This window comes from Balaenoptera borealis (assembly GCF_965194805.1).
Source record: "Balaenoptera borealis genome assembly, chromosome: 10".
Taxonomy (NCBI): Eukaryota; Metazoa; Chordata; class Mammalia; order Artiodactyla; family Balaenopteridae; genus Balaenoptera; species Balaenoptera borealis.
Window position 1 is genome coordinate 3,198,820 of NC_138874.1, and position 21,872 is coordinate 3,220,691.

A 21,872-nucleotide genomic window follows, 5' to 3' on the forward strand; every position below is an offset into this window, starting at 1 on the left:
CCAGGGAAGTCCTCGCCATTGACTTCTTGAGCACATGTGCTGTGCTACACACTGAAGTAAGTGCTTTCTGTAAATTATCTAGCTTAAACCTTACAAGAAAACTGTAAGATAGGTATTGTTATCCCCATTTTATTTTTAAGGAAAAATAAGATTTAGAGAAGTTAAAGAACACTTACCCTGTTGTCAAAACTGACCTTAGAGCTCAGATTGTACCTCAAAGCAACTGCTCTCAAAGTGAATCTTATACAAATGAACCATGAAGGAATGAGTGATTTTACCAGTGGTGTTGGGGAAAAGACTGAGAGAGGGGGTCATCAGAAATCACATAAGTACTCGCCTCACACCATACCAACAATAAATTCTACACAGATTGAAAAAAAAAGAGGCAAGGGTAAAAGGTAGTAGCAGAGTTGGAGGGCAAGTAAAAGAAAATATAAGTAGCTATTTCATTGAAATTGGACTGGGGAAAAACTTTCTAAGCATAGAAACCATGGAAGAAACCACAAAAGAAATGATTGATATGCTTGATTATATAAAATTTCAACTTCTGTGCATCAAAACCATTATAAAGCAAACCTAAATGCAAAGAACAGACTAGGGAGGCAAATGAAAGTATGTATACAATTATAATACACAAATGATTAATATCTTTATTGTATAATGAACTCTTACAAATCAATAAGAAAACTGCAAATTTCCTAAGTAAAAATGGTCAAAGGCAATAACAGGAGAACTACCATAAATTTAAAAAATTACTCTGCAGTAATAATAAGAAAAACTAATTAAAATTAAAGGTAGATGTTATTTTCGCTATGAAATAAAAGTATTTTATGAAAATTTTAAGGTACATTTGAACATTTTGAGAAATAGGAACTGAGCTGCACTGTTCATTTTCCTTTTGGTGGGCAATCTATAGATTTTTGTCCTTTTGGTGGGCAAATTACAGACAAATGCCATGGGAAAAGTTTATGCCTTTTCTTCAGAAATTCCATTTTGGTGAGTTTCACTTAAGGAAATTAGCCAGTATCATGTTGAGATTTTTATACAAGGATATTATTTCAATGTTAGATGTACTAGACAAAAAGAAAAGCAAGACGACTTAAATAATAAATATCAGAAAATATTTGAACGAATTTTGTGAATATGAGGATTTGGATGCATGATCTATTAAGATTGTGTTTTCAAAGACTATTATATATATAAATGATTTGATGTTAAGGGAAAAAGGCAAGATACACTGTATATGCAGTATAATTCTAAATCTCATTTAAAATACCGTGTGTATAACTTTATATATTGAAAGGGAACAAGAGAAGATGTTAATTTCCTTCTAAATGGTGGGGTTGTGATGGGTTTTTTCTTTTTTTATAAATTTATTTACTTATTTATTTATTTTTGGCTGTGTTGGGTCTTAGTTTCTGTGCAAGGGCTTTCTCTAGTTGTGGTGAGCGGGGGCCACTCTTCATCACGTTGTGCAGGCCTCTCACTGTCGCGGCCTCTCCCGTTGCGGAGCACAGGCTCCAGACGCGCAGGCTCAGTAGTTGTGGCTCACGGACCCAGTTGCTCCGCGGCATGTGGGATCCTCCCAGACCAGGGCTCGAACCCGTGTCCCCTGCATTGGCAGGCAGATTTGCAACCACTGCGCCACCAGGGAAGCCCGTGATGGGTTTTTATTCTCTGCATTTTGCATATTTTCTACAATGAATGTATATTGCTTTCATATATAATTATAAAAAGTTATTGGGACTTCCCTGGTGGCACAGTAGTTAAGAATCCGCCTGCCAATGCAGGGGACACGGGTTCGAGCCCTGGTCCGGGAAGATCCCACATGCTGCGGAGCAAGTAAGCCCGTGTGCCACAACTATTGAGCCTGGGTCTAGAGCCCGCGAGCAACAGCTACTGAGCCCACACGCGACAACTACTGAAGCCCGTGCACCCTAGAGCCTGTGCGCCGCAACTACTGAGCCTACACGCTACAACTACTGAAGCCCGCGTGCTCTAGGGCCCGCATGCCACAACTACTGAGCCCGCGTGCTGCAACTACTGAAGCCCGCATGCCTAGAGCCCGTGTTCCACAAGAGAAGCCTCCGCAATGAGAGGCCCGTGCACCGCAACGAAGAGTAGCCCCCGCTCGCTGCAACTAGAGAAAGCCCGCGCTCAGCAACGAAGACCCAACGCAGCCAAAAAAAAAAAAGTTATTAACGTTATTGTTTTAGAAGATGTAAAGATTAAATTTAAAAATATGGCTAAGAATAAAGTAAGGTTTTAGAAATGTTAATTTTATTTTCCTTTAATGGAACCTTAGATAGAAACTTCAAATTTCAGATTTAATTATTTATGATTTGATAGTGGATTTTTAAAAACTGACAGATTAAATAATCTGTGTGGCATCAATTTGTATTGGTTTTGGTAGAGCTGAGTTAACTAATGCAAGCATCGCTAGAACTGAAGGTCCAAAGCAGAATGTTCCTTTCTTCATATTCTACATACATAAGCTTTGATTCCTGTTGGAATAATTTGCATCTTGCACATATTGCTATATCCTAATAGGAAACAAGCTAAGAGCATTTTTTTTTTCCCTGATGGAATAAAGTTAGCATTTTGTAAAAGCAGAAAGTCAGCCATAACCTTCATCTTGGAGTACCTGTTCTCAAAGTGGGTCCTTAGTTTTCTCTTTCGAGGCTGTAATAATATTACAGGAGCCATGTCATCTCTTGCATGTTCAGGCTTTTGGCTTTTACCTGCTTTGTCATTTCTGGCTCTTGGTAAACAATATTTGTGGTAATGAAGTTTGAGAACGAAAATGGATTTCTCATAATAGCTGTGGAGGGAAATGGTATGGAAAAATGTTTCACTGTGCCAGCATTTTCACACAGAGGAAAATTTTTTTGCCTTATCTTTACTATAACTGTCGAAGCTGTATCTCATGGGCATATTCATTTCAAGTTCAGGGTCATACTTTTTGTGCATTTGGCACAACTTCGTCTTTAAAAATTCTATTCAGATTATTGATGCCATTGATTGGGTGTGCATACTTCCGAGCTTTTCTTTATTGCGTAGTAATCTAAGCATTTCCTGCAGACTTCTTTCCCTGTAATCCATCATATTTCCTCTGTTTTTCTTTGTGTCCCCTTTTAAGGCACTTCCTATGTTTTTTTTTTTTTTAATATCTTTATTGGAGTGTAATTGCTGTGTTAGTATGTGCCGTATAACAAAGTGAATCAGATATACATATACATATATCCCCATATCTCCTCCCTCTTGCATCTCCCACCCTCCCTATCCCACCCCTCTAGGTGGTCACAAAGCACCGAGCTGATCTCCCTGTGCTGTGCGGCTGCTTCCCACTAGCCATCTATTTTACATTTGGTAGTGTGTATATGTCCATGACACTCTCTCACTTCGTCCCAGCTTACCCTTCCCCTACTTCCTATGTTTTTAAGTCCATTAATAACAAGCATTTGTAAACTACTGTCATGGTAAATATATGAAATTCTTTCATATTTGCTAAATGTTGATTTCTTTGTTTTTAGGATGACTATGGATCCTACTATTCACGAGGCTCTAGAAAGGTAAATTAACAGTGACTTCAACAAATCTATTATTTTTGGTTTCCTTTCTTTGTTGTAATTGTAAACATGGACTCAAATGAATTTTTTATATGAGATGCTACTTTTAACTAGTTTATTAGTTTTTTAAAATTAGAGCATAAGTTGAAAGCTTTTATAGTTTGCCTAGTGGGGTGACATGGTCACCTGGACACGAGTTCATGGTAGGATGGTACCTTGAGGATGTTCACTGTATTCCACACCTGGTCCTCAGCTGTGTAGTTCGAGGTTTGACTTTATGGCACGTGAGAGTAGCCATGTCCCTTGGAGGCTGATGCAGCATCAATTTCTCCGTTTATGATGCCATGAGAGCCCAATGCTTGGCTTACCTCATTAGTACATTCCTTCTCTCCTGTTTGAAAAGCCTGCATGGGAGTCCAATTATGATCGGTCATTGGCTTCTAGATCTGGCATTAGCACAAGGAGAGCCAGTTTGAAGATTTTAATAGTGAAAGACTTTTTCGCCATGATAACCTGATGTGTCTGTCTAACCTTGAGGGGTGTTCTGCTCGGTGGGCCATGTGGGTGCCTTTTCCCCGTACAGTGATGAGTATAGGCACACCTTGTTTTATTGCACTGCACTTTACTGTGCTTTGCAGATGTTGCATTTTTTTTGTTTGTTTTTGTTTGTTTATTTGTGTGTTTTACAAAGTGAAGGTTTGGGGCAAGCCTGCATAAAGCAAGTCTGTTGGTGTCATTTTTCCAACAGTGTTTGCTCACTTTGTGTCTCTGTGTCACATTTCAGTAATTCTTACAATACTTCAGACTTTTTCGTGACTGTTATATTTGTTATGGTGATCTGTGATCAGTGATCTTTGATGTTACTATTGTAATTGTTTTGGGGCTCCATGAACCACATCCATATAAGATGGCAGACTTAATAAATGTGTGTGTTGACTGTTCCACTGACCGGCCTTCCCCCCTATTTCTCCCTTTCCTTGGGCCTACCTATTCCCTGAGACACAACAATATTGAAATTAGGCTAATTAATAAGTTTACAATGGCCTCTAAGTGTTCAAGTGAAAGGTGCCTCTCACCTTAAAGGCCAAAAGCTAGGCTTCTTGCTCCAATCAGCTGAGTTGTGAATGCAAAGGAAGAGTTCTTGAAGGAAATTAGAAGTGCTTCTCCAGGGAACATACAAATGATAAGAAAGTGAAACAGCCCTATTGCTGATATGGAGAAAGTTGTAGTGGTCTGGATAGAAGTTCAAACCAGCCACAACATTCCCTTCAGCCAAAGCCTAATCCAGAGCAAGGTCCTAACTCCCTTCAATTTTGTGAAGGCTGAGAGAGATGAGAAAGCTGCAGTAGAAAAGTTTGAAGCTGGCAAAGGTTGGTTCATGAGATTTAAGGAAAGAAGTCATCTCCATAACATCAAAGTGCAAAGTGAAGCAGCAAGTGCTGATGTAGAAGCTGCAGCAAGTTATCCAGAAAATCTAGCTAAGATTTTGAAGGTGGCTACACTAAACAACAGATTTTCAATGTGGACACATCAGCCTTCTATTGGAAGAAGATGCCATTTAGGACTTTCATAACTTGAGAGGAGAAGTCAATGCCTGGCTTCACTTGAAAGCTTCAAAGGACAGGCTGACTCTTGTTATGGGCTAATGCAGCTGGTGACTTGAAGTTGAAGCCAATGCTCATTTACCATCCTGAAAATTCTAGGGCCCTTACAAATTACACTAAACCTACTCTGCCTGTGGTCTGTAAATGGAACAACAAAGCCTGGATAACAGCACATCTGTTGACAACATGGTTTACTGAATATTTTAAGCCTACTGTTGAGACCTTCTGCTAGGAAAAAAAGATTCCTTTTAAATTATTACTGCTTATTGACAATGCACCTGGTCATCCAAGAGCTCTGATGGAGATGTACAATGAGATTAATGCTGTTTTCATGCCTGCCAACACAACATCCATTCTGCAGCCCATGGATCAAGCAGTAATTTCAACTCTCAGGCCTCATTATTTAAGAAACACATTTCATAAGACCATAGCTGCCATAGATAGTGATTCCTCTGATGGATCTGGAGAACGTAAACTGAAAAAAGTTTTATAAAGGATTCACCATTCTAGATGCCATTAAGAACATTCATGATTCATGGGAAGAGGTCAAAATATCAACCTTAACAGGAGTTTGGAAGAAGTTGATTCCAACCCTCATGGATGACTTGGAGGGGTTCACAACTTCAGTGGAGAAAGTAACTACAGTTGGGGTGGAAATAGCACGAGAACTAGAATTAGAAGTGGAACCTGAAGATGTGACTGAATTGCTGCAATCTCCCGATAAAACTTGAATGGATGAGGAGTTGCTTCTTATGGAAGCAAAGAAACAAAGAAAGTGGTTTCTTGAAATGGAATCTATTCCTGGTGAAGATGCTGTGTGAAGATTGTTGAAATGACAGCAAAGGATTTAGAATATTACATAAACTTATTTGATAAAGCAGTGGCAGGGTTTGAGAGGATGGACTCCAATTTTGAAAGAAGTTCTGTGGGTAAAATGCTATCAAACCGCATTGGATGCTACAGAGAAATCTTTCATATAAGGAAGAGTCCATTAATGCAGCAAACTTCATTGTTGTCTTACTTTAAGAAATTGCCACCTTCGGCAACTACCGCCCTGACAAGTGAGCAGCCATCAATATCGAGGTAAGACCCTCCACCAGCTAAAAGATTACTGACTCACTGAAGGCACAGATGATGGTGAGCATTTTTTAGCAATAAAGTATTTTTTAATTAAGGCATGTACATTGTTTTTTTAGACATAATAATATTGCACACTTAATAGACTACAGTGTAGTGTAAACATAACTTTTATATATGTACTAGGAAACCAAAAATTTGGTGTCACTCGCTTTATTGCAGTATTTGCTTTATTGTGGTGGTCTGGAACCAAACCTACAGTTTCTACCATTCATCTTTCCACATGCTCATAACTTCCACTGGTCTTTCTGCTTTTAGTCTGGGAGGTATTATGCTTTCCAACTGTCAGGCTAAGGCAACAGTTAAGACAGACTGCTTTTGAATGTCATCTCTACTTGACTCTCTGCTCTTGGACAAGGTACTGAATTGCTCTATGCTTCATTTTCCTCATTTGAAAATAGTAAGAGTACCTACCTCATAGGTTTGTTGTGAGATGAAACATTTAACTCAGTGACATAATAAGAGCTCAATAAATATCTCCAAACAATATAATTCATGTTATTACGACTTAGTGTTTGTTCTAAGGTGACTTCCGCACACATATGTATAGATTTTATAAGGTTGAATGATGTGAAATTGCCATTTTGGTATGTCAAAAACACCAGCTATTTCATATGGCTAAACCCAATAATAACTTATGATTCCATTTCTTGTCTATAGAACCTTTAGTTATTTTGCTTACACATGTCACTACCCTAATTTAACATATAAGTGCACTTGAATTATCTTCCTTAACTCATGTTATTTTGTTGTTGTTCAATGAAATGGCAGAGTAATACCGACCTTGGAGGGTCATGAGCTACTCATAAGAATGATAATGTCGTCTGTGGAAATTTTTACATCGGTTCAGTAGGCATTTCTCATCGTGTCACCGGCAGGGTCTCACCTCTGCAGGATGTTGCAGTGTTGCTGGTCAGTGTTATTTGTGTCACTAGTGATAAGCTGAAACCAGATTCATCTGAGTCCTACACTTAATTTCATCTTGCCCATGTTTCATATGTCTGACCTCTTGAAGAACTTTTGCACATTTAGGGTATTTTCTTTTCCAGTAATTTTAGGGGACAAGAGTATCACTATCTTCATTTTCTAAAGTTAAAAAAATTGAATCATATGTGAAATGGATCAAAATCATAGCTCCCATTTAGTGGCTCTGCAGAGGGCTGAACGGAGATCTTCAGAATTTCAAAGCTAAGGTAGGTTTTGATTGGTTTCATTTAAAACTCTCATTTTATGTAGTTAGATAAATAAAAATCTTAAAAGGTTGTCTAAGATAATGATAGTAGAATTAAAACAGGAATGGCTGTCTCCCAGCTTCCCCCATTTTTACTCTATTTCTAGGATTCTGTGGTTGCTCAAAAGCATTCTCTGCTTTAGAATCTTAAATCTAGCATAGTTAATAATTGATACCATTTTCAGAATGAACGAAACATGAATTTTACCAATAATCTGGCGAAGAACAAAAATATACATTGTCACGTTTCACGATTGAAACATTTTTGTTGATCTTAAATCTTCTATGAGAATGAAACAACTACTCGTGCGTGGATTTAGAACTTTCTTGTTCTGTTCTACTCATGTATTTGTGCACAGACTGACCTCCTTTATTTAGCCTTTAGTCATTTAAACAGCTTCTGGAATGAATGTGTGGTCTTGCTACCTACGTTCTATAGCAGTCTTTTACGCGTGGTTTAAATGCTGTCTTTACTGAAGTCCTGGCTTTGTACCTGTGATGTCTGAAGACCTTAGGCAGCTGTTGGGAATGCCAGGCTGAAGTGATTTCTCTAGAGCCTCCAACAGCATCAGGAATTCAGTTAGGCGAGTGATCAAAACTGACTGGGGCAAAAAGAGGCTCAGAGCTGATGCCTTTTATCCCCAAAGTGAAGGGTTTCTTCTACTTTTTGGGGGGGATCTTGGCAGTATCTCTTCTGGCCTCTATTTGGTTTGAGTATAAACTCAACTGTCTTGGTGCTTTGGAACCTGACTGGTCTGTCAGCTGAGTCTGCCTTCTCTCTTGTCAGTTTCAAAGAACATACCAGAAGCCAGAGATCTGAACTCTAAAGAGGCCCCTCACTGCTTGATACCCACTCCAGACCCTCCCTTTCCAGGCACTTCATGTTCAACCCCCTCGGCTAGCAAAACGGGGCCCCAGGAGGCAACACAGAATCCCTGTCATTTTTTTTCATAATCCCTGTTATTGAATCCTCTCACCCAGTTAAAATATTAAAGCCTTCCTGGGATTAGAGAATGAGGAGAAATGACTTCATGGTGCATAAATTGAAGGCGTGGCTTGGGTGAATTCTGAGTTTAATGAGATAAAAAGAGTATCAAGAAAAATGAAAGGAAACCCATTTATTATGTCTGGTATTGGACTCTCCCCCCACCCCACTATTTTGATTATGTGTTTTTATAGAATGTGAATCAAATGGCAGCATTTAAGAAACCGAGGTCACTTTTTTTTTAAAATTAATTTATTAATTAATTTATTTTTATTTTTGGCTGTGTTGGGTCTTCGTTTCTGTGCGAGGGCTTTCTCTAGTTGCGGCAAGCGGGGGCCACTCTTCATCGCGGTGCGCGGGCCTCTCACTGTCGCGGCCTCTCTTGTTGCAGAGCACAGGCTCCAGACGCGCAGGCTCAGTAGTTGTGGCTCACGGGCCCAGCTGCTCCGCGGCATGTGGGATCCTCCCAGACCAGGGCTCAAACCCGTATCCCCTGCATTGGCAGGCAGACTCTCAAGCACTGCGCCACCAGGGAAGCCCCCCGAGGTCACTTTTTAAATCTTGTCCGCCAAAGACTTGCCTAGGCAGGCCTTTGATTTAGATGTTTGTAGATGTGACTTGACATCTGCACATAGGTGTGCTGTCAGAACATGTGATTTAGTTAATAGAAAGGATGAAGTAAAGCATGAGCTGCTTTGATAGAATTCTTTTGTCTTTGACCTGAAGAATATGAGTAATCAGGAACGATGCTCCCTCGTGTTGGGCAAAGTCTGCCTCCTGGTGACACAACTCTAAGAACTGTCAGAATTGACTCATGCCCATCTTAAGGGTACGGGTTACAATAAGTCTGACTAAAAATACCTGGATGATTGGTGGTGTTTGCGAAAGTGTGTTTTCCTTCTACATTCGGAACAGATCAGAGCTGCCAGCATGCGGACGCCCCGCTGCCCTGAAGGTCTTTATGGGGAGAGACTGACTGACGTGAGGTCCAGATGTGAGAGAGCTCTGGCCGCACCCGCTGTCACTTCCCTTAGTTCAGGACCGATCTGAAGGCTGAGATGTGTCTTTGCTCTTTGCTCCTTCAAGTGGGCCCTTCTTGAAGGTGTGTGGTCAGTAGGAAGAAAAGACTCCCATTTTCTCTTGGGAGTGTCAGTCCTGAAACATTTTGTCATGACATTCAAGGAAGATGTGTTTGCTTTGATTTCTGTTCTAAAGAGAAGTCTATTGTTGGTCCTTTAAAAAATGTGTTAGGAATACATGTGTGTATGTGTGTGTGTGTGTGTGTGTGTGTGTGTGTGTGAGAGAGAGAGAGAGAGAGAGAGAGAATGTGATGGGGAGAGATAAGGGGGTATGTAGAGAATGAAAGGGGGATTTGGAAGATTAAAGAATCATAACTCTTAGTCAGAATAGTTACAAATGTATATAATTTACCTGTATCAGAAATCATCTTATAAATGACAAGTCGTTAGTTAACTAACATGTAGTTTTCACATACAAGTAACTTACGCAAGCTCAGAACCTATGAGCTTAGAATCCTGGCCCAGCAGACCAAAGAATCAATAACTAAAACGTGTTAATCTCGTGCTCTCTCAAAATGGTCCTCCCTAGGATCCTTCTACACAGGAGAAAATCCAATTTTTCAACTGACCCTCTGGTTTCCAGTACGCCATTTTAGAGCTGTTAAAGATTTCGGAAATGATGTCTGTTATCACAGTATTTTCTCCCAGATCTCTGATGCTGTCTATTTACTGTCTCCCTGAAAGTTCAGAGAATAATCTATTTTATTTTTTTCTGCATGTTTATTATGCTTTGCTCAAGTCAGTGGTGAGGCTGTCATATTTACCCTGTAAAAGGACTTAACATATGATAGTGACACTACTAGTTTGGATTGGTTACTAGATTCAAGAGTTTGGCAGTTGATAAAGTTCCATTTCTAAAAGTACAATATTGTAAAAAAATCTTTCCAAAAGGTCCCCATCCTTTTTTTTTCATGCTTAGTAAACATTGTTTTATCTTAGTAAACATTTAACCTCTTCTTTTGTGAATTGTCTATCCTTGTCTTTGGGCATTATTGTTTTAGGGTATCAACGTTTCTCTCGTCAATTCATAGGAGCTTTTTATATATTAATATCCTTAGTCCTTTGACTCCATTTTGGTGGAAATATTTTTCTAGAGTTCCTTTGCCTTCTAATTCTCTTTATATTATGTTCAACTTGCAAAGTTTAATTTAAAAATTTAGTAAACAAGCATGTATTTTCCAACTATGGTATAACTGTTAACTGTAGAATTGTTTTCAAATATGTTAATTTTTAGAAAACATGTTACAACACAGTATTGGGTCATATTTTTGATCTGAAAATCAAAAGGTGGTAATTATGGCTGAAAAGGATGGTGAATGTGGCTGAAAAGGTAGGCTAGAGTCATGCTGGGGGCTTTGAATTCTCAGCTAAGGAGATCAATCTAGTATAGACCTGCTTCACATCAAATTGGATGCAATTGTGGATCACAATATAGTAAGGTATTGAATATGTTAATATTCTCTTTGGAGCATTGGGGTAGATTCCAAGCTACCTGGACACTGTCTTCTAATTTCACTCTTTTTTTAAACACTTATGGAAGTCCCTTTGTGGCAGACCTTCTTATGAATTAATCCATAACACATCTAAAGCCATGATCACATCTGAAAGGCTTACTATGTGAACTGAGTCTCTAGAACTCAAATTAGTACCCTGGAATTCTAAGGTAAATTCTCACCTTACAGCTCTCATCTTTATGATGCTTTCCGTGTGGTCCTAGCTTGGGGAATGGTATGGTTCCTGATCACCTTCTTCCAGAGGACAGGGTAGCCTACTGGTTCAAGTCTGGCAGATTAGTTCCCAGTTGGGAATTGTGAACAAGTTACCTGCCTGTTTATATTCCTCAATTTTCTCATTTCTAAGGCAGAATAATAACAGGTCCTTACCTCAGAGAGTTATTATGAAAATAAAATGAGAACTCACCATTCTCAAAAAAGTTCTTGGTGCATTACATGGATTTGCTAAATGTTAAGTATCATCACCATCAACATGCAGATGCCACTTCCTCCTTCCTTTTTCCTCAGTTGATGGCATTCTAAGCCCATCTTCCATGTGGTAAGTGTTAAGAGAATGGTGGTAATACCCAGAAAATTATGAGGACTTAACATTTTTAATAGTGTAGTAATGAAGCAGTAGGCAAGAAGTTGCTGACAGATCTGGGCAATGATGCTTTAAATGCCAATTTCAAAATGATCAAAGTTTCTTCCCATGAATGCTTCCCTGACCCGCATGACATACACCTCTACATCCATTTGTGATATTCTAAAAGTTGGACCAAAATAGATGAACGGGATTTGAGAATGTTAATCTCATTTTGGTCTTAATGATAAATGTTTATCAGTCTGTCTATGTATCTATCCACCTATCTAATGTGTATGTTATCACTATATATATATAGGTATCACTATATGTAATATATATGTATGTATGTATACATACGGTTGCATGCACACACACACGTATAGTCTGTATTTGTATAACGTATATAGTGATGGAAGTTAGAGCTCTAAAAAGTCTTCATAATTCCAGATTCTTGCTGAGCCTCTTGCTAAGAGCTGCTCTGCTAATTCATCCAGGGGGAGGACCTGGGGGGAGCCTCAGTGTGATAAATGCTGTTTACTCCAAGCTATGATGGTGGGCTCCTTTCTTCACGGTAGACTGTAATGCATATCATCCACTGCTCAGCCTGCAATTCCAACTCAAAAGTGATTCTGTCTCAGGCCAGAAAGAAAACAGGACACATATGTGTTCTTTTTTTAAAAATTCTTTTCCATTATGGTTTATCCCAGGACATTGAATATAGTTCCCTGTGCTATACAGTAGGAACTTGTCGTCCATCATTTTATATGTAATAGTTGGCATCTACTAACCTCAAACTCCCCAGTCCACCGCTTCCTGACCCCCAATGTACTCATTCTTAGGTTCACGAAAGAGAAAAAGACTTCCTGATGTAGTTGACTGTAGTTTGTCTTTTGAACATATAACCAATCTGCTGATACTTAATGACTTCATATCGTGCAGTAGAAGAAAAGGAAACGAGCTAACATTTACTGAGTGGCCATTATGTGCTACATGCTGTTAACTCATTTGATTCTCTCATGAATCTGTTAGGCTGGTTTAATTACCCTTAACTGAGGCTCGAAGTAGTTGGTAAATAGGAGAGCTCCGATCTGAACCCCAGCTTAACTGATCCCCGAAATCGTGCTCTTTCCAGGGCTATGCTGTCCGCTGATATATTAGATTCTGAATGAGGGAGGCCAGGAAAATTGTTCCATTTTCTGTGTGTAACATTTCAAGTACTGGCCCTGGCTGGCCATGCGCAGGGAAGTCGGCAGGCGCTGCTGCTGACAGTATGAGCCGTGTGACGTGGGTTCCCCCTCCCACGTAAGCTCCCCCCTCTCTCTGTTCTCTCCAGCTGCTCCCAGGTTTGGGGGGGCACAGCCTTGCTCTTCACGCCTCACCTCGGCCTTCTGGCTTCTAACCTGCCCTCTCCCTCCCACCAAAGTTTTAACATTCACTAGATTAGCTTTGTAACTGGTAAAGCCATATTGGTGACAGCTATTTACTTCACTTATTTATTTCGACTCCGATCTAGTGTTTTGAATATCCAGCTATAATTTGAGGCATGTATCACCTCCTGAGAAAAGAGTCATCAGTTAAGATGTCAGCCTTGTCAGGATTCCTGAGCACTGTACTGATAGGTACTTGGAAATGATATAGTTAGAACATATGCTAAAACCTTGTGCCATGTAAGTATGTTGCTCTTTACCGGAAAGTTTCCAGAATTCAATAGGCAGCCTTTTACAATGATTTAGGTATTCTGTGTTGGATTTGGCCTTTCTTATTAAGACTTTTTTAAATTAGAAAGGCAGGAAATGTGTAGATGAGCTTGAGAGTCTGCATGATGCAGACTCAAATTTTAGTCCCATCTCTCACTGCTTGAGTGCCCCCAGACAAGACACTTTACTTCTTCTTTTTTTTTTTTTTAGATTTTTTTTTGATGTGGACCATTTTTTTTTTTAACATCTTTATTGAAGTATAATTGCTTTACAATGGTGTGTTAGTTTCTGCTTTTAAACAAAGTGAATCAGTTATACATATACATATGTTCCCATATCTCTTCCCTCTGGCATCTCCCTCCCTCCCACCCTCCCTATCCCACCCCTCTAGGTGGTCACAAAGCACCGAGCTGATCTCCCTGTGCTATGCGGCTGCTTCCCACTAGCTATCTATTTTACATTTGGTAGTGTATATATGTCCATGACACTCTCTCACCCTGTCACATCTCACCCCACCCCCTCCCCATATCCTCAAGTCCATTCTTTAGTAGGTCTGTGTCTTTATTCCCATCTTGCCACTAGGTTCTTCATGACCTTTGTTTTTTTTTTTTTTCCTTAGAGTCCATATATATGTGTTAGCATACTGTATTTGTTTTTCTCTTTCTGACTTACTTCACTCTGTATGACAGACTCTAACTCCATCCACCTCATTACAAAAACCTCCATTTCATTTCTTTTTATGGCTGAGTAATATTCCATTGTATATATGTGCCATGATGTGGACCATTTTTGAAGTCTTTATTGAATTTGTTACAATATTGCTCCTATTGTTTATGTTTTGGTTTTTTGGCCGTGAGGCATGTAGGATCTTAGCTCCCCAACCAGGGATCGAACCCACACCCTCTGCGCTGGAAAGTGAAGTCTTAACCACTGGACTGCCAGGGAAGTCCCTCACTTTACTTCTTGGAGCTCTGGTTACCCATCTATAAATTAGATGTGATACCTACCTTATGGGACTGTTTATAACACCCAGTATGGTCCCTAGCACAGAGCTTTACTGAGAAAATATTAGTTCTTTGTGTCTTGGCCTGGAAGGCAATGCTTTTTTTTAAGTTCTTGCCTTCAGTGAACACATGTATATGTGGGAAAGACTGATTCAATAAGCCTTTCCTCTCCTAAAGACTATATTTCCTTTGCAGTTCTGTATCTGTTCCATTTCAAATAAAGGTTTAAGCTCTCTCATTTCCCTGATACCTCTGCATGAAATAAGGCGTGAACTCAACATACAACAGCTTGTTGGGTGTATTCCATACATCTGTTCTGTGCAAGCGTTCTTCCTGCCGGATCCGGGGGGCAGGGAACCAAGAGTCACATTTGCTAGTAGACTTAGCTATTGATGATTCAAGCACATTTATCATGACGTAGGTGATGCTTTTGAGATTGTGCAGGAAGCTGAAATGAGTAATGTGACAGGTCAAGGCTTATAGCCATGGGAGAAAACACTTCTCAGCTGTGTAGCGGCAGTTTTCCATTTCAGATTCCTCTTCTCTCTTCTGTGATTCTGTGCTCCCTGCTGCAGACTGGCCTTTCCCACCTGCCTGCTGTATTAAGTGAACTCAACAGTTTCTACAAATGATGTTAATATGCCTAAACAAAGGTTAACCGTTCATGAGTACATGCCTAGCAAGATTTCACCTTAAATTAATCAGCTCTTAGACACTCTCCGGCATCTAAAATTTTTTTTACTTTTAATTCAACAGATATATATATATATATCTCCAAGGCATACTTTTTAATGAAAAAGTAAATATTTTTAATCACCAAATGAGGGAAGACTTTTCTCTTTATAGAAATATATGTTTAAAAAAGGATGATGTAATACTCTTGTTTTCTCTTACTACTGAATACATCTTTCGCCTTTTACTAAAAAAAAAAAAGGATGATGTGTACTTTTTCTAAATCATCTCATGAGACCAATTAATTGGACTAATCAGAGCTTTTAAATTATTTTTAATTTTGTACTGTTATCAGTGTTCCAAAGGAAAATGTTGCCCAGCACAATTTACAATTGTGTTTGCTTTTTGTCCTAATTCAACCATCGAAAATCTGAGATACATCATTTGTTAAAATCAGGAAATAATAGGGAACTGAAGAATGATTACTTTTTTTTTTTGGCTGCACCGTGCGTCTTGTGGGATCTTAGCTCCCCGACAGGGATCAAACTGGGGCCCTCGGCAGTGAAAGCGCAGAGTCCTAACCATTGGACCACCAGGGAATTCCTGAATGATTACCTTTTATTTTTTATGTTTCTTTTCTAGCTGTCAGTGTTACTGCCCATCAACAGCTAGCACTATATTTTCTGCTGGTTTAAAGTCTAATGATAAAGCTGCGTTTTTATTTTCCCAAGCACTTTGTTATAGACAGAAATAAGCTGAAATAATGTTACCGTCTACTAATAATGTGGATCTCTGGAGATAATCAGTACCAGCATGACACCCCCTACAACGTGTCTCGAGGAAGCAGGAAGTGTTGCACAAAATGAGAAAGAGTATTTAGAAGTTGTATATGCTTCCTGTTACTTTATTTTATTGATTTTTTTTTAGGCCATCCTTATGAAATGGGCAGAGAAGCTCTTCTTGATATAACTTTATAGACAAATGGAAGCTCAATTTATATGACTTACACAAGTCCCATAATTGACCTTCCTGTAACTAGAGCCCGGACCTTGGTCCAGTGCTTTGTTTCACTATCCCACTATCCAACTCATTTAAGAGACCACATGCCACCATTCATGTCATTTCCCTGTGAGAAGCAGGCACGGCCTCTTCCTTGGTGGCCTGGACATTAAACATGAATGGATAGAATCCGTAACTAAGTATAGAGAAACTAACACCAGTTCACCAATGAACACGAACCATTCTCTGTGTGTCTCTGCTTTTCCTTTCTCTGAGAGCACCTGGGTCTGGGCTCATCACACCTTGTTTTTTCCTTTCGGAACCAAGATGGAGACAGACTGGTCTGTGCCTGTCACTTGTGGTGATGCCAGTAAGTTTACTCATTATGTTTACCAGGCTCAAGCTTTTAAGATGAGTCTCTATGGAAATAAATTGCTCATTTTAGGGATTGTCTAGTGCTGTGATCAGACATAATCAAGGATGGTGGAAGATTCTAAAAGAAAGTTATAATGATGTGTTTATTGGAAAACGAAGACAGCAAAACCTAAAATAAATCTTGTTCTGTTGTTCAATGGCAATCTTGGGAACAGCATAGAAAGTGAGCCATGAATAGTGGTGCTTATGGAGCAAAGGTCCACTGTCTACCTTCTAACTCTTGAACTTAGTAATTTGGTTTTGTGGAGCCTTGGTTGTTTTGTTTCAGTGATGACACACACTTCCTATGGGTGTTGGGGCCTTTCCTTCCCAATATGGGAGTTGTCTGCTTAGAGCATTGGTGGTGAGGAACTATCATAGAGGGGCTCAAAGTATTATTAGAGAACTTCCTTCTAGGTCTTTGGCTCTAGAAACCCCAAGGGCAGTATTCTGTCTTCCTTTTTTTCTTTTGCAAATATAGGTAACCTTGAAAAATACACTGAGTAGATAGCGTCTATTTCCATAGCTCTGGCATGGAAATTTCTTACAGGTTGGAGCGCTGCTTAGACTGGTTGCTAAGCAACCAAGAGGAGTTCACAAGCTTTGTCACAAGCCAGCAATCAAATGAGAGACAATGTTTTCTTTTGATTATTATTATTATTATTTTTTTGTCAGCTCTTGTTTTTGGTATTGTGTGTTTACATCCTTTGGGGAGTATTATTTATAGAAATGCCTTTTACAAAGATACTTTATTTGTTGAAGGCATTTTGGGTTGATCTTTTTAGATAAAAAGGTGACAAGTAGGTGTTGAAATTAGGCCTTGAAGCAGATGAAATTGTTTTATAAAACGTGGTGGAGTCACACATACTGCTTCAGCCACTCTTTTATTAAGAAAACATACAGGTAGCTTTCCATTCTGCTACTTCTGGTTTTTATTTATTGTGCACGTCTCTGACATAAACCAGTGGCTTTGAATCTGCGGTACCTCTAGCTCTTTTGTCTTTGAAAGTCATCTCTGAATAGAAGATCATTTAAACCTTTGTAATCAGGACTTATTCTGACTTAAGTTTTTGGAGCCATCTTGTATGTAAATTCTTTTTTTAATGTATTTATTTTATTTATTTATTTATTTTGGCTGTGTTGGGTCTTCGTCGCTGCGTGTGGGCTTTCTCTAGTTGTGGTGAGCGGGGGCTACTCTTGGTTGCAGTGTGCGGGCTTCTCATTGCGGTGGCTTCTCTTGTTGTGGAGCATGGGCTCTAGGTGCACGGGCTTCAGTAGTTGCAGGATGCGGGCTCAGTAGTTGTGGCTCGCGGGCTCTAGAGTGCAGACTCAGTAGTTGTGGCACATGGGCTTAGTTGCTCCGTGGCATGTGGGATCTTCCCGGACTAGGGCTCAAACCTGTGTCTCCTGCATTGGCAGGCGGATTCTCAACCACTGTGCTACCAGGGAAGCCCATAAATCCTTCTTTTTAAAACATATTTGTATCCTTTTTTAAATTGAAGTTTAGTTGACTTACAGTATTATATTAGTTTCAGGTGTACAACAGTGATTTGATATTTTTATACATTATGAAATGATTACCACAGTAAGTCTAGAAGCCATTTGTCACCATTCAAAGTTATTACAGTATTATTGACTATATTCCTTATCATGTACATTACATCCCCATGACTTATTTATTCTAAAACAGGAAGTTTGTGCCTCTTAACCCCCTTCACCTATTTGCCCATTCCCCCATCCTCACCCCCATTGTAAATCCTTGACCTTTACAGATTTTGTCTTTCAAATACTAACGAGTCAGCTTTTAAACAAATGCTTGGGTAAATGCTTATAACTGATGTTTATGTTTTTAATTATACATTGATGTTGATTCAGTGAGACTGAGGAGTGTGCCTCAGAATAGTAGTCTTACAGGTAGAGAAGAGGAGGTAGGGAGACTGAAATGATACAGATCTTCTGCCACTGTTCCAAGGGAGGAAATGGTGGATTGTAGAAGCTGCATATCAATGAGCATGATATTGATATCTGGCCACATAGCAGCTTGGGTTATTGAACTAATAGCTGTGATGACACAAAGAACTGGCAATAATTAGGAGCCAAAATGATTTCACTAGGAAAAACTCATGTGAAATTAAACCTGTGTTCTCTCTGATGATTTTACTATGCTGGTGATTCATGTAAATCTATAGCCACGGGATACGGATTTTAGTAACATGTTTGATGAAATTTCTTATGATAATCAACATTTCATTACTGCAATCCCTTGCTTTTATGCTTGAAAATAGCACTTAGCAATTTTTTTTTTCTGCAGATGGCTATGTAAATTATTTGAAGAAATGAAACAGAACATTAAAACTGATATAAATGTTTTTGAAATTCAGAGATATAACATTTGCATATAAACATTATCATTTGCATTTTCCCCTTGTAATTTAGCTTACTATGGGAAAAAATTGTTTTTTATTTTTTACATTCATTATGGAGTGTTTTATTGCATGAGGCCACGCTCACATTTTAGGACAGAGCAATTCAAAGCATTTAGGATGAGCTTTACCACTCATGCCCTGCCAAAGCAAGTGGGGTTCTAGCTCAGGCCTTTGTCACTGCTGCGGTTTTGTGTATGAAGTGTCAGTGTATCAGTGACTATTGGAAAAAGGACTGATACCTTGTCTTAGTTCTTTGTAGAGGTGAACTATTTTTATAAATCAAACCGTAAAACAGTAGTTAGGAATGCTAATTTCTTTCATTTCTTCAACCCACAAGCATTTGCTGAGTGGTGCCCTTCGCTGGTTTGAAGATAGATGCTTTCTTGTTACATCTGAACTCTCAAACTGACCTTTTTTTAGGCTTTTCTGGCCAACTGATGAAGCCTATGAACCTCTTCTCGGAAAGAAGATTTTAAATATGTAAAATAAAATATATGAGAAGTTAGTTATATTAGAATAGTTACCAAAGATTAAAAATTGTGATTAAGTAATAGATGTACTTACTAATGCATTAAGTAATAAAGTCTAGCAGAGTTTAACATCAGCTATATTTTTGAAATCATGATGAGTTTAAGCAATATCATGAGATATCTGCCTAACTATAGTGTGTGATAGGAAAGTAATTGTTATTTCTATTGGTGATAGTTGCAGGTACTGTTAATACGCTGTGGTTTGTATCATGCCTATATTTATAATGCAAGGAGATGCCAGATTTCAGTTAGATGTTCCTGAAAATAAAAATGTACTTTTCCCCATTCCTGAATCCATAGATACATGATGGGGGGGCAGGGTGTCCATATACCCCAATTAAAAAAACCCTGTTTACATGTTCACCATTAATTGTATCACAAAAGTAGTTGTCTTAAAAACAAAGTAAAATATAATAGTAATATCTACTGTATAGCACAGAGAACTCTGCTCAATGTTATGTGGCAGCCTGGATGGGAGGGGAGTTTGGGGGAGAATGGATACATGCATATGTATGGCTGAGTCCCTTTGCTGTGCACCTGAAACTATCACAACATTGTTAATAGGCTATACTCCAATATAAAATAAAAAGTTAAAAAAAAAAAGAACTGTGTTTACATATACAACAGTGATCACTTAGGGTCTTATCAGCCCTTGATTGTGGCTTACTTAACTTAGTTTTTTGAATAGATAATACATGAATATAAAACTTAAAGACACAAAAGGGAATATGTAGTGAAAAGTAAATCCTTTTTGCTTTCTTTTACCCCAGTCACCCCATTCCCCTTCTCATAGCAATGTGTTATATATATATATGTTATTTATTTATTTATTTATGGCTGTGTTGGGTCTGCGTTTCTGTGCGAGGGCTTTCTCCAGTTGCGGCAAGTGGGGACCACTCTTCATCGCGGTGCGTGGGCCTCTCACTATCGTGGCCTCTCTTGTTGCGGAGCACAGGCTACAGACGCACAGGCTCAGCAATTTTGGCTCACGGGCCCAGTTGCTCCGCGGCATGTGGGATCTTCCCAGACCAGGGCTCGAACCCGTGTCCCCTGCATTGGCAGGCAGATTCTCAACCACTGCGCCACCAGGGAAGCCCCTAGATTCATCTTTGAAGGGAGATTTTATGTATATACAGGTTCATGTACACACACTTACAGTCTTTTAAATACAGAAATGGTTGCATGCAACACACCTGTACTCCACCCTGAGCATATCAATAAATACTGTATCTTTGAGATTGTTCCATATAGAGTTGCCTTGTCTTTGTAAATAAACTTTTAATTTTAGAATAACGTTACACTGACTGAAAAGTTGCAAAGATAGTACCACGTTCCCATATTCTCCACACCCCATTTCTCCTAGTCCAAACATCTTACGTGACTGGGGTACATATGTCATAACTAAGGAACTGGCACTGTTACTTTATTATTAACTAAATTCCACACTCTATTCAGATTTCACTCATTTTCCCCTAATGTCCCCTTTTCTGTTTCAGGATCCATGTTATATTTAGTCATCATGTCTCTTAAAGCGTCCCCTAGCCTGTGATGGTTTCTCAGCTTGTCCTTGTTTTTGACAACCTTGACAGCTCTCAGGAATGCTAGTTAGGTAGTTTTTGGAACGTCCTTCTGCTGAGTTTGTCTTGTGTTTTTCTCACGGTGAGACTGGAGTTACAGGCTTGGGGGAGCATGGCCGCAGAGGTGAGGAGCCTTTCTCATCACCAATATCAAGAGTACATGCTATAGACATGGCTTATCAGTGGTGATACTAACCTTGGTCGCCTGAACAAGATAGTGTCTGCCAGGTTTTGCACTATAAAGTTACTTTTTCCTCCTTATCCGTACTCCACTTTTTGGAAACAAGTCCCTAAGTGCAGGCCACCCTCAAGTGGGCCGAAGTTCCACTTTCTTGGGAGGAGGATGGCGTGTGTGTGTATGTTTAATGACTTTACAATAGTCCCTTGGACTTTACATGGCATGTAAAAGTTTATCTTTGGCTTCTATTCATTCTCTCCAGAATAAAAATTAGATCTAGAGTTCTAAAAGCTACCTCCCAAAATCTATCCTTTCCCTCCTTATGTATTTCTTATTTGGGGACACCTCTCTTTTATTGCCCAGAGACTGCTTTTTGTCTGACTGTTTATAATTTCCTACTTTTTTTGGTCACGCTTGTGCAGAGAGCTGAAATCAAAATAGACCATGTACTACATTATTGGTTCTGTTGATATTCATAGATGATAATTGCTAAGCTACTTACCTGACCACAAATTATTTGCTGCAGGTGACCAAATAAGCAGTTCTTCATAGAGCCACATTTAAAAAAATATAAATTTATTTATTTATTTATTTTTGGCTGCGCTGGGTCTTCGTAGCTGCGTGGTCTTTCTCTAGCTGCAGGGAGCAGGGGCTACTTTTCATTGCAGTGCGCGGTCTTCTCCCTGCGGTG

The 21,872-nt window shown here is 39.2% G+C and overlaps 1 protein-coding gene across 6 annotated transcripts in view; it reads left to right on the top strand.

Annotated features, from left to right (window-relative positions):
• ANK3 (ankyrin 3) overlaps positions 1 to 21,872 on the top strand; it is a 562,075-nt gene that overhangs the window by 110,094 nt on the left and 430,109 nt on the right. For 4 of the 6 annotated variants that reach the window (XM_082407428.1, XM_082407425.1, XM_082407430.1 and 1 more), the window contains one exon: positions 3,534 to 3,572. The exons of 1 other annotated variant lie outside the window; for it this stretch is intronic. Coding sequence is in view for 1 of the 5 variants with exons in the window: in XM_082407425.1 (XP_082263551.1) it covers positions 3,534 to 3,572 (39 nt within the window). In the remaining 4 variants the exon portion in view is untranslated. Of the gene's footprint in view, positions 1 to 3,533; positions 3,573 to 21,872 lie in introns of those variants that run through there. One more of the 6 variants, XM_082407423.1, reaches the window with a different exon arrangement.